The following is a 14462-nucleotide window of genomic DNA, read 5'->3' on the forward strand; positions in this document are numbered from 1 at the left end:
TTACAGCGAATCTCAGATGGAGATCTTACGTATTTAGTTGAACTGGTTTATTTGTAGTTTCGTTACAAGATTCACGGGCGTAGGGTTTTTTCGTGTCGGTAGTTGGCGGAGATGAGACCGGAGTGGCGTCGTAACCTGCGGGAGGGCATGGCAAAGCATGACGAACTCTGGTTGGAATAACTTTTAAGCAGAAACAAAATCGCAGAGCCGCTGGACCACCCCAGGAGACACGTCTGTGATCGATGCCGCTAAAAAATCGGCCATTTGTCTATGTCCGCGGCCGATCGTAAGATCAGGCAGATCGTGATGTTCCTGTGTAATGTTTTGACGATAGTGAAATTAAACCAATATATAGGTAGGATAGGTTCGTTAGATTGCTTTAGATGCCCGAAGGGCAAACTGCCCAGAAATAGGAGTCCCACGTAGCGGGCCTCCGTCGACCCAGGCAACGGGTCAAAGATTTTCACGTTTCACAATATGAATAGGAATTTCACGATATGTCGGATCTTACGATCGGCCGCCGACATCTATACAGTCATCGCAGTCGATGTAGTCTGTACCCAGCAAACATTTTTGGTCGATATTCCGAAAAAGGCACCTATTTTAGGTCGCACAATTTAGGAGTCCAAAATGAGGCACGTCGAATCGACGTCGTGGGCACGTCGAGTCGACATAAATGGGGAAAAAACGCACGTGCCGGCGACGTATTTATTGACGGTAAATTAGTGATTACAACCATTAGGTCAACACTAGGTCATGTTTCCGACGTGGATTCGACGTCGCCACGACGTGCCGCGTAGTGAAAATGTACTAATTTGGTATTCTTTACCACCTTTAGACGTGATGGCGACATATTTTTATCCATATAATTACTCTGCGAGGCAATATTTAGATGAGACGCGATGAAGAGAAAAACAGACACAAACATTACGCTTATATTTTCTTTTCACTCAGAAACAAAATGTCTAACAAGAAAACAACTTTAAGTTGTGCAATGATAATGGCGGCCACTAAGTCATGTAAAATAATTTAGGCCGATTACGCTGATGAAGAACGATGAAATCTAGTGCACAGAAAATTTTTTCGTGCTGTATGTTAGGTTTACATACAAAACTATCGATGGGCTTTTGAAATATTTAAGTTTTCAACATTTTATAAAATCAAAATGCATATATTTGCTTGTAATTGAGTGTTGTAATTGAATATTTGTGTGTCTGAGTGTATTGAGTTGATCAAAAATATTGTTTTATTTTGAATATTAGCACAATGAAGTACCGTGCGATGGCACCATTCAAGATATAACAACTTAAATTATGCAATTTCATATTTAGCATCTCGTTATAATGAAATAAAATGGCGGCACAACCTTATGGTATTGATAGTACTTTACAAGTGATTTTAACTATATGGTCGCAATTTGGTATCTATTTTAAGTAACATTTACCTAAAATTAGTAGCTAAATCGACATAAAATCGACGACCTAAAGGTCTCCGTATAAGAAATAATTACGTCGCAAATACACCTAAAATGTCTTATTAGTACATTTGACCTATTGGTCAGACTTTGCAGTTAATTTTACCTAATATTTCGACTTATTTTCAACCATTAAGTCCCTGACTTCATGGTCCCCGTATAAGAAAGAATTACGTCGCATATACACCTAAAATGCCTTATTAGTACATTTGACCTATTGGTCAGGGTTCGAAGTTAATATTACCTAATATTTCGACAGATTTTCAACCATTAAGTCATCTCCGTATAAGAAATAATTACGTCGCATATACACCTAAAAGGCCTTATTAGTATATTTGACCTATTGGTCAGGGTACGAAGTTAATTTTACCTAGTAATACGACTTATTTTCAACCATTAAGTCCGTGACTTCATAGTCCTCGTATAAGTAATAATTATGTCGCAAATACACCTAAAATACCTTATTAGTAGATTTGACCTATTAGGTCAGGGTTTAAGGTTAATTTTACCTAATATTTTGCCTTATTTTCAACCCCTAAGTCCCTGACTTCATGGTGTATTTATGAAGTGAAATTTACGTTTTATTATCCCTATATTTTGACTTGGAAGTAAAATTGTACAATACGTAAAATAATTGGTGACTTTAGGACGTCATTTTCACTTAAATTGGTAAAATCTTCTTCGAGCCTAGGAAAAAATATTTAAAATGTTTGCTGGGTAGACTACCTCCTCAGAATACCTTCTTTAGTCGCTGCAACTATCATCTGCAAAGATGCTGTGGCCAATGATGATGATGATAGTTGGCATATTGTTGTTTGCTTTTGAACGCTTTGATAGTTATTTTATTTTATTATAGAAAGATAAGAAAGAGATACGCTTATGTTTTACAACGAGTGTAACAATAGTATGCAAAGAATAGTGACGACCGGTCTGGCCTAGTGGGTAGTGACCCTGCCTGTGAAGCCGATGGTCCTGGGTTCGAATACCAGTAAGGCCATTTATTTGTGTGATGACACAGTTATTTGTTCCTGAGTCATGGTTGTTTTCTATGTATGTAAGTATTCATATATTATATACCGGATGTGGCCTGTAACACGAGCAAATAATTAAAACATAGATTGTATGCCCCAAACGATGACACTTTTGTTCAACAACTTTTAAAAATTATGAAGTATTTAGATACCCATTTTTTCATACAAAATAAATATTATCTTCAATGGACGCCATCGCCACGCCATATCATTGTGATTGACGTTGCTTGTCACGCCTTAAACATAACAAAATTCGCATAGGGGCTGTTCATAAATTACGTCATCGATTTTTGACGATTTTTGACCAAAAATCATGCTTCAAATGACCCCATTTCCTCCTACTTCATGCTACCGTCATCCGATGCCCAGACCCCCCCCCCCCCCCCTAAATTGAAATGACGTAATTTATGAATAGCCCCACACATTGCGTCTTAGAATAAACTTTAAAGTATACTAAAAATCGAACCACAAGTTATTTTTAAAAGTCGCTGAACAAATGTTGGTCAGTATGAGGAGTACAGCCTACAATTTAATTTTCTGCTCATATTATTACAGGCCACACCCAGTATTTTATTTTATTTATTTATTTATTTATTTATTTAAGAAACAAACAGTCTTTCATAGTTATATATACTTAACACTGGAACTTACCTTAAAACTAGACTTACAGTTTCCTTAATGAGAATATTTGAACATCATGTTTATTAAGTAGTTTCTACACAGTAAAACAGAGCTATTTGTGCGTGCAAAAACAAAACACAAAAAAGAAAAAAGATGAAAATAAAAATAAGAGTATTATAGCAACCTTATGGTATTGTTACCAGTATATCGTTGTCTGAGCACCCACAACACAAGCCTTCTTGAGCTTACCGTGGGACTTAGTCAATCTGTGTAAGAATGTCCAATAATAATATTTATATAGTATGCGAAAACTAATTTACAAATTTTTGTAGTATAAAATGTAAGGATTTTTGTTAGTTTGTCATTTTATGTGTAATTATTGTGTCTTCTTTTGTATGATGTACCTATTGTCTTTTTGTTACTGTTTAAATTAAATTAAATTTTGTGTACAAGTGAATAGAATACATTTTTAGTTTCGGGTGGCCGGTTACTAATAGGTGGTCAGTTATTGACGAATTACACTATATAGATTTACAAATAATAGGTTGATACGTAAATAATAAAATAAATGCGCAAGTACTTTTTGGGATCCTTTTGTATGAATATAAACTATGTACAGTTGTATCAAAAAGAATAGATAGTATAGAGGGGTCCTGTCATAGTAAATGTTGTAGTCACTGTAAATTTACTGCCATCTATCGACACACGACTATAACTCAAAATAAACATGTATAAGATTATCAAAAAATGAATATATGTATATGTGGATAAATGATTTTATTATTCTTATAGCTTTTTGACCCATGTTCATTCACTGATATCTATGTGTTAAAATTGTTAAATATGAAACGGTGTCGTCACGCCATCTAGCCGACCATAGGCTAAAGGTGTGTGCGCCATCTATCCGAGAATGAGTTTTTCTTGATTTCCGAGGCACGTTTTTTTCTTAGACTTTATTCATCTTATACGAAGTTACATATGTCTTTGGTTGTATAAAATCATTGTTTTTATTTACATTTTGTAAAACACGTGTAGCAACATTTTTACCACAAGTATATTTTTAGACGTTAGATAAAAGCCAAAAACCCACGCAACGGCCATATTCAAAGAGGATTCAATGTGCTTATTATTAGCCTACTTAAATAAATAACGTTTTTTCCTTTGTTCCAGAACACTACCACATTTTCGTGGGTGACCTGAGCCCCGAGATCGAAACTCAGAGCCTCCGGGATGCCTTCGCACCCTTCGGGGAGATCTCGTAAGTGTACACACCCGCAAAAGTCAATACCGTAAAGTCGGGTTACTTTAGCCCTGGAAAGAGTTTGGCCCTAGAGATTTACTCGGTTCAGGTTATTGCACTATAATTATAGAAATATGCTATGAGGTTGGTTTTAGCTAACCTTTGACGTTTTTATTACACCCTTTCCTCCAGTGAAAAATAATCATTCTTAATAGTCATTTGCGGAAGTGCCGCACTCTTAATATAGACGCTGCTTAAACCATCATCTTATTGATGTGTCAGGCCAATGATGATGACACTCTTTAAATGAGGTTTTCATGTGGGGCAAACTAACCATCTATTGGGTCAAAGTAACCCTCTAATGGGTCAAAGTAACCCTCCATTGGGTCAAAGTAACCCGAGTTTACGGTGCTCTTTCTAAATATACATATCATCATCACATCAGCCTTTTATCGGCCACTGCTGAGCATTTGCCTCTCTTCGAGTACGCCACTTGTCACGGTCCTGAGCCAATCGCATCCAGAACTGACCCGCAATATTCCGAATGTCGTCCATCCAACGAGCCAAGGGGCTATTCATAAATTACGTCATTTCAAATTGGGGGGGGGGGTCTTCAAAAAACGATGATGTAATTTATGAACAGCCCCCAACGGACGCCAGGCACTCCTTTCGTCTGTATTAAGCGGCCATTTTGGCCCACCTGCCATCACTCTGCCTGGCAACATGTCCCACCCAGCTCCATTAAGTTTGGTAGAGTCTGTGCGGAAACAGAAGAGTCGTGAAATGTAGGTGAGCCCATACATTCTACGACTCTTCTCTTTCCGCACAGACCCTATAATGACGTATCCGACGTTTTGCACCTTGTTGCGGCGTCGGATCTCGACACAATAATACATTTGTGTCAATGTGTAAGTTTCCAATTTCGATATATTCCAATATTCCCGATGTGAGAGCACTTGGAAGTGGGTTACTGGTGATTTAAAACACGCCGACGCTGTCCACTCGACAGATATAAGCAAAACGCTGTACAGTTGGGTAGAAGCCAATACCGCGCCACTGTCAGCGGGTTTATACATTACTAGAAAAAGAACTGTAAAGATCTTGTAACAAATATTATGTGGTTTTCGATTGACAAGATAAAACCAAATATAAATATATGAACATTTATTTGCGACGATCACAAAACATTTTATCATGTACAGACAAAAAAAGCAAAAAAAAGTGTGCAAGTGCATCACGAAATGGAGTAATTTACTTACATAATTATTATACGCAAGCATGAGTGCGATGCATAGAAAGTAAGTTACGTTCTGGATAGCGTTTATGTCAGTGCCAGCAAACTGGTGGTAGCCACACTGGTCTTCCGTAGGTGACGCTACAATGGATTACTAACTTTACTAGTTCTCGCAAAATGTCTAGGTGAAAACTAGTTTTGAATAAGTAGTTCGTTAGTAGTTTTGTACAGTGACCACACGGGATTGTTATTCCATTTAGGGTTCTTGCTAAATCGAAAATTTTATAGCGTAAGTATTGAACAACGAATTTAGCTAGGACCCCAAATGGCTCAACAATTGCGGAGCGTGATGGTACCTCACTAGTTTTAAATAATGCGTTTTCACTCAAAGCAGGTTTTTACATATACTGATAAACACATTACACTTCTTCGCGTCGCGCAGTCGGATAAGGGCCACGTCCACTTGGCAATAGAGCAATAAGCAAATCGTCCAGTGGTTGGTCGCATGCCAAGACCTTTCCACTGTCAGTGCGCTTAGTTTTAGATGTTTATTGATAAGTAAGGCTTTTTAACCTACGATGCAAATAACTGCAGCTTGGCCTAGTGAGCCCAATTCGTATATACGTAGATTGTTTTTGGTATATTGTCAGGAATGTTAAAACGTGTTTTTAATATTGTCGCTTTGCGTATGTTTTGTCCCTCATGGAGGCACGCGTATAGCTCATCTATAGAATGGTACTTCTATGGTTATCACCCAGTTTACCCAGTGATCTGAATCGCCCCGGTTTATTCTACATGAAGTACCTATATTGATTGGTAAGTCAGTGGGTAGTTGCTAGCCCCAGGACTCGGTTCGCTCCTTAGTGATTCCTTAATTTTAAATAATAATAATGGCACAAAAAGCCCTTGAGACTGCAATTCGTGAACTTCAAAAAACCGTAACCTCTATGACAAATAAGTTAAGTGCACTTGAAACTAAAATAACGCAGCAAAATAGTATAATTAGTGAACAAAGTGAAGTGTTAAAAACGCTGAAAATCAACTTGGAGGGTAACAAAACATCGGCCAGCAAGCCGACCATTAGCAATACATCGCCCCTGACAGCGCCGCCAGCGCTGCAGCGCCCGGTACGCCAAGCGCGACTAAGAGCTGCTGCCAACGCCGCAGCGGAAAAAAAATCAAGCGCTAACACCGCTAGCGGGCCGCGGACATCTAACGAGCACGTAGACCCGAAAACACCCGAGGAACTCCGACCGGTGACGGAGACAAACGCCACCACCACTACAGACCGGACATATTGCAATGTGGCCACAACACCGGTGAATTCGACTCCAACTACTGCAAACCACGATTTCTCTCCAGGTGTCATAGATCCTTTAGAAAATAATAGCACCAGTGGACAGGCTCAATTAATGACAAGCCAGATAGACTCAACTCCAAATTCACCTGATCCAACAAAAAACTACACCGACGAGCCTTATAGAGACACCTATAAAAAGAATCGAAAAACTCGTCCCATTTTTACAGGAACTGGAAAAAAAGACGACGAGCTCCTCACAGTCGAGCGACAGAAGTATGTACAGGCCTGGCTATTTAAGCCAGAAACTACGACTAATAGCGTTTTTAGGTATCTAACTAGCCATATAAACAGTAGTGACATAACAATTGAAAAACGTGATCTTAAGACAAACAAACACGCCGCGTTCATAATAGGTTTTCCCGAGCGCCTACAACAACAAATTTACACGCCGACTTCGTGGCCACCCGGAATTAAGATCTCAGAATGGTTTCGCCGTCGAACTGGCGGGGAGCGAGGAGCGCGACCCGCCGATACTCCCACCACTGCCGGCCCCCGCCACCGTAAGCGCTCGCTCGAGCCGGCCGCCATCGTCACTAGTCACAGCGAGCAGCGGACAACGTAACAACAAACCAAGCGGCTCGACTATTACTGTATGCCATCAAAATATAGCTGCACTGCAACATAAAACACTTCGACTTGAAGTACTTCTACAAGGTGAAATGAGATGTGATATCCTAGGTATCTCGGAACACTGGTTATCGTTGCCGAAATTAAAGTGTGTACAGATCGACGGCTACAAGCTAGTTTCGTGCTATTGTAGGATTAATGCGTTACACGGTGGTTCTTGTATATGTATATATGCACGTGATAGTATAAAACGTGTAGAAAACAACGACTTAGTGAACTTGTCGCAAGAAAAATACTGTGAGATTTCTGCCATAGACCTTATCGACTATGGTATAACTATAATGTGCATATATAGAACGAATCTAATTAGTGCGAATGATTTTCTTCTAGTGTTTGAACGGGTTCTCGACAAGATAAACGACTTAGAACTGCAATGCATTATTGTGGGTGATTTTAACATAAATTGCTTGGGTGAAGTAGGCCCGATATTTAGTAAATGGTGCGATATACTTTGCTCGCAAGGGTTTAAAAATATAGTAGATTTCCACACCCGTATAACCAGTACCACAGCGACCTGCCTTGACCATGTGTACTCAAATCTGTTAGCAGACTCAGTTAGTGCCATGCCAATAACTAGCAACCTAAGTGACCATCTCGCGGTCAAGGCCGAAGTAAAGGTACGGGACTGGAGCAAAATAAACAACTGCCCTGCGTCCTATTGCAGGTACTTCACGTATAATAACCAATATAACTTTACGGCAGCTAGGTATTAGTAGTGTTGATTGGGAAGAAATTCTTGCGAAGAACCTAGATTCCGCGAATCTTGCTAGGTCTATTACTTATATTATAGTGAACAAATTCGAAATCTGTTTCCCACTAAAAAAGTTAAATTTTAGAGACAAAAATGAATCATCTTGGATTACACCTGACATTAAACTTTATAAATCGTTGTTATTTGACATTTTAGAACTTGGAAATAGGCACTCTAATTATATAGAATTAAATGACATTATATCTGACATGAAAATTCACTATGAAAACTTAATAAGGAATAAAAAATCCACTTATTACAATAATTTAATTAAATCTAGCACTAATGTTTCAAAAAGTATGTGGTCAGTAATTAATAAAGAACGGGGGAAAAATAACACCCCGCTGTTAGATGTCGCAGATGTGCTATTGAATGAGGGCGGGTCTAAGTTCCCCACCAAGAAATGTGCATTAAATGCCATTAACTCTAGGTTCCTGAGTGCCGCGGCGGCGTGCGGAGCGCCTCCCGCCAATGTAGCCCGCGCCCTGCATGAGCTGCGCGAGGCTCGGCCAGCCTCAACACACACTCTCTCACTAATACCGTTTACTGTTGATGAAGTTTATCGTCTAGTGAATTCACAGATTCCACCAAAACCGTCAAAGGACGTGTATGGGATTAGCATGAAGCTGCTGAGACTGGCACCTATTTCCCTTGTCCATGTTATGACAGAATTATTCAATCGCTGCTTAAAAGAGGCCACCCTTCCCGCGTCACTTAAAACAAGCAAGGTAACTCCTATCTTTAAAGGAAAAGGAAAAAGAGGTGATGTAGATGCTTACAGGCCTGTTTCGATTATACCAGCAATAGCTAAGGTTTTTGAATGTGGCCTCAGTAGCCGGCTCACGAACTTCTTACTTGTAACGAATGCGCTATCAGACAGGCAGTATGCGTATCGTGCGGGCCGGTCTACGACATCCTTAACCCGCGAACTGGTACGCCGCATCATGGCCGCTAGAGAGGGTCAGCAGCAGGTAGCAATCTTGTGCTGCGACCTATCCAAGGCGTTTGATGTTGCTGACCATGCCTTACTCACCTGTAAGCTACAACATTACGGGATAAATAACTCGTCACTGTCCTTACTAAAGAGCCTACTCCATAATAGATCCCAAATAGTAGTTGGAGATGGAGGAAGTATCAGATCTGATCCCCTGGAGGCAAGCATGGGTGTAGCCCAGGGATCGTCAGTCTCAAATATATTGTTTTCGCTGTTACTAAATGACTTACCTGACGCGATACAATCGGCTGAGATTTTAATGTACGCAGACGATGTAGCGGCGGTAGTCACTGCACCTACCATAGAAGACATCGACGTGGCACTAAATGAAACGGCTGCTCAGATGGCTCAGTGGTTCGAGTGCAACGGACTTGCCCTAAATCTTAAGAAAACGCATTACATACATTTTAACCTGTCAGGCCGTGGTACGAAGCCACTGACTGTTAAGTTGGACGGAAAATCTCTTGAGCAAGCTGCCTCTACTACCTTCCTAGGTTTTGAAATTGACAGCGGACTAAAGTGGGACCAGCACGTCAACAAACTGTGCTCTAAAATCGGTAGCGCATGCTTTGCCCTAGGCCGGGTAGCGAAGACTGTGACACCAGAAGTGGCCCGGTCGTGCTACTTCGCCACCGTGCACTCCCTAATTCAGTATGGTGCGGAGCTCTGGGGCCGCTGCGCCCAATGGGAACGAGTATTCCGACTCCAGAAACGAGCAGTCAGGTGTATCGCACGGGTACCTCCAGACACGCCAGCAAGAGAACTCTTTAAGGAATTAGGCATACTCACACTGCCTTCAATTATGGTTATGCAAGTAGCTATGTACGTAAGGGTTAACATATCCAACTACAAAACTAATGGAATGATACATAACTTCAACACTAGGAATGCCGAGAAACTAGTTAGTGTAGGCCGCAAACTTAAAAAATCAAATAAGCTCACCCATGTAATGGGGCCCACTGTTTATAATAAACTGCCCAGAAGTATTGTCGAAGCTCCCAATTTAATTAGCTTTAAGCGCCGATTAAAAAACTGGCTTGTCGAGCGCCCATTCTACACCTACCAAGAGTTCTGTGCTTACAGATAATAATAATTAAAACATTGTAAAAATAATATTCTTACGTAAAATGAATAATGTATGCAAAAAATTGTAAATAATTATAAATAGAATATTGACATGTAAACTGGTTTTATGAATAAATTGATTATGATTATGATTATGATTATAATGACAAACTGAAAACGCGAAAACTATGCGAGAATAGTTTCGAATTATCGTCGCCTTGTAGTTTTGGGTTTACGCCAAAATGTCAGCGAAGTTAGTGTGGCCTAAGTGGCAGCGACAAGCGGAGCGGGCAGCGTAGCGTCAAGCATCCAGGTGATTTGAGTGACGTACACTGAAAGCCCTATTCGGATTTTGAAATAGATATCTATTAGATATCTTTTAGACATCACCAAGATACGATAACGATATTTTTAAGATCTAACCTGTCAAATTTGACATTTTCGCGATTCTGGAGATACTCTTGAACGATTTCCACAGGATATGACTTAGAGATCCAATTCACATCTAATAGATATCTTACTCTATCTAACGTAAAAGTGACATTGGTTGTCCGAATGCGCTGCAAAAGAGAACTAGTTGATATCTAAACTATAACGTATCTAGAATGGATCTAGTACGTGTCGTCTCTTGTGAATGTCTTGAAGTTCGAATACGGCAGTGAGGCTCACACACTCGTATGTTTGCAATTGTTTAGGGTAGGAACATCTAGGAGAAATGGTCTGTCAGTGTCAAAGTTATGTTTCTTTAACCAAAACCGTCATAAGGGCGGGATTCCACCGTGTGCGGCACTGTACGGCACAAGCATATTCAGTACAAAAATGCTTGTGCCGCACAGTTCCGCACACTGGTGGAATCCTGCCTTAACAGTTTTGAAGTCTACACAATTTTGACACCGCTATCTTCAGTTACCCGTGAATCGTGCATCGAAATATCGGGAGCTTGAAAACAATACAAAAATGAATCACGGTACATATCCCGGTCGATATAAGTCTAGCAAAAACATCATATCAATAACAAATCCAAATCAAATTCAAAATATGTTATTTCAATCAGAATGTCCTCCATAATGCCCATAACATATCTCGCTTAGTTACGTGAAAAACATAAATATAGTTTATTTATGAATTCATTTGACAATCATAAACAAAACATTCCCGGGTCTATTTGGATCGGCGCCAAGTCCGTTTTTTGGTTAGTAGAAGTTTATTACAGGTCCCACAATGGGGTTGGCCGGTGGAAGTTTTTAGCAGATGGCGCCATTATAGCTTGCCCTGTCAATCCCTAGAATTGTGTCAAATTTTGTTTTTTTAATCCCCTGGATGCCAGCCCTTTAAGCCAAATCTCATAGAAAAAGGGGCAAGCTATGATGGCGCCATCTATGCAAACCTTTGACAGTTGCCAACCCCAATGAGAGAGAGGCGAATGGAATGAACGGTGAATGAATGAGATGACACATCACACACTTAAATAAGGATTGAATAATTTTACGGTTTAGACTCACTACAGTTTTATTTTTGTATTTATTATTATTTAATTAATATCGACGTTTTATATGATTTTCTTAAGACGAAACAGGAGCCGAGTTTTAAATATTTTAGGTAAATATACCCGTCTCGCTAACGGAAGCGGCTCCTAAAACTAGTGCGATAAGGACAAGGCCAAGGACAGAAAAATCCTGCGTAAAAATCTCAAAAATAGAGGTTTCTTACTCTACTGTTTCCTCCTCCAAAACTTAACCAATCGTAATCAAATTTGAAAATCTAAATGATTATGTAATTATCTGTGTCGTACCGTTTTGCTTTTTTGGCTAATTGATATCAGTTTTGAATACTACGCCTCTCATTGCGGCATAGTCAATGAGGCCATTTTGGCCATTTTTGAAGGGCTCTAGCGCCTTAAAAAGCAATAATATCAAAAAAAGCAAAACGGTCCGACACAGATATTGACAATATTAATCGGTATTGAAAAAATCATTGCTTTAGCATCAAAACCCACGGAGGAAACAGTCGAGTACGTTTGTATGGCGAAATGACCACTCCTGTTTAAAATATATTAATAAGGGGGTCGCCTTTATTTATTTAAACTTTATTGCACAGTAAAAAATATACAGTGACAAAAGGCGGACTTAATGCTACACGGCATTCTCTACCAGTCTACCTTTAGGCCAAAATGACGACAGAGATAGGCTTTCTCTTTATTTCCGCTACAAAAGGCGCCCCACTCTTCAAGGACTTTTTCTAGAATATTGGTCTGTGTGTTGGCAGATGCATCATCGCAGTAAAATACGAGACGATCGAAAACCGACATCTATTCAGATATAGGGACCGTGCGCGTTGGAGAGTCTGCCATCTTGTGGCCTGAATCGGAAACATATGTGCATATGTACATTGCCAAAGCAAGTGCTACCATCTACCGTTCTCGTCGGTACGTTCCTTGTGCAAATGTGCATAGGTTCTGCCATCTTTTGGGCTACATCGGAAGCAAAAACGACACATTTACGCCTCGCGCCAAAAATCTGACGGCTCCTATACTGCCCCCTATCGTTCATGCACGGGGCCTATCGTCGTATGGTTTTTAGGGTTCCATACCCAAAGGGTAAAACGGGACCCTATTACTAAGACTTCGCTGTCCGTCCGTCCGTCCGTTCGTCTGTCCGTCTGTCTGTCACCAGGCTGTATCTCACGAACCGTGATAGCTAGACAGTTGAAATTTTCACAGATGATGTATTTCTGTTGCCGCTATAACAACAAATACTAAAAACAGAATAAAATAAAGTGGAGCTCCCATACAGCAAACGTGATTTTTGACCAAAGTTAAGCAACGTCGGGCGTGTTCATACTTGGATGGGTGACCGTTTTCTTTTGCATTTTTTTCCGTTTTTTTTTTGCTTTATGGTACGGAACCCTTCGTGCGCGAGTCCGACTCGCACTTGCCCGGTTTTTATTAAATGTCGGGAATGTCGGGATCCACGACTACCTGACGACGAATGGCATTGTTAAATTACCGCTAATTATTATGTATCAGGTTAGCTGGAAGAGATCCCTTAACGGGATAAGTTCGCCTTTGTACACATTTACTGTATTCTCTCTGTGTTATGTACTTGTTTTGTGCAATAAAGTGTTTACTACTACTACCTACTACTAATTAGTAATTACCTCTTCTTCCTCACGTTATCCCGGCATTCTGCCACGGCTCATGGGAGCCTGGGGTCCGCTTGACAACTAATCCCATGATTTGACGTAGGCACTAGTTTTTACGAAAGCGACTGCCATCTGACCTTCCAACCCAGAGGGGAAACTAGGCCTTATTGGGATTAGTCCGGTAAGTACGTCAAAATTTGCTAAAGATACGATAGGGATCGGATATGTCAGTGTCAAAAGTGACGTTTTTGTTTGAAGATACAAACGCTCAAAATTCCAACTTTGGAATCTTTCGCTTGCTCGGGTATCAATATTAGCACAAACGCGGTTAAACAACAACTTTGCCCCCTTGTAAAATAAGCCACAAAAGTAGGTAAGGTATATTCGGGTAATACCGAATGTCGGATAATTCGGAAATTCAGATGAAAATCACTCTTAATTCCATCATAATAAAAGTCTCGTTTCGGAATTATCCGACAGTTTTCGACATTCGGAATTACCCGAGTAAACCTTACCTGCTTTATTTTAAAAGCACTAAGGTCTTTTTTCCCAAAACCATCAAATCTGCGATACCTACAGAACCCTAAACTGGACGTGACTACTGAACCAAATGGAATGTCCGACCCTTCTGACCCTCGCATCCGTCCTTATCTAACACGTGCTTGTCCAGATACTGCGTCCCTCTCTGTGACATAAATGTTTAATGTACCTCGTAAAAATGTTTACATCGCCGATAAGAGTTTTGGACGAATTTAAAACGTTGGGCCCGATTCGGATTTTGAAATAGACATCTATTAGATATATTTTAGACATCACCAAGATACGATAACGATATGTTTTAAGATCTAACCTGTCAAATTTGACATTTGCGCTATTTTGAAGATACTCTTGAACGATTTCCACAGGATATGACTTAGAGATCCA

General features: G+C 40.1%; 1 protein-coding gene across 2 annotated transcripts in view; it reads left to right on the plus strand.

Annotated features, from left to right (window-relative positions):
• Positions 1–14462, plus strand: part of LOC134677430 (nucleolysin TIAR) — a 91853-nt gene that overhangs the window by 48727 nt on the left and 28664 nt on the right. For both annotated transcript variants that reach the window (XR_010100024.1, XM_063535896.1), the window contains exon 2: positions 4297–4384. Coding sequence is in view for 1 of the 2 variants with exons in the window: in XM_063535896.1 (XP_063391966.1) it covers positions 4297–4384 (88 nt within the window). In the remaining variant the exon portion in view is untranslated. The remainder of the gene's footprint in view (positions 1–4296; positions 4385–14462) is intronic.

The sequence above is a fragment of the Cydia fagiglandana genome, chromosome 26 (genome assembly GCF_963556715.1).
Source record: "Cydia fagiglandana chromosome 26, ilCydFagi1.1, whole genome shotgun sequence".
NCBI classification, from domain to species: Eukaryota; Metazoa; Arthropoda; class Insecta; order Lepidoptera; family Tortricidae; genus Cydia; species Cydia fagiglandana.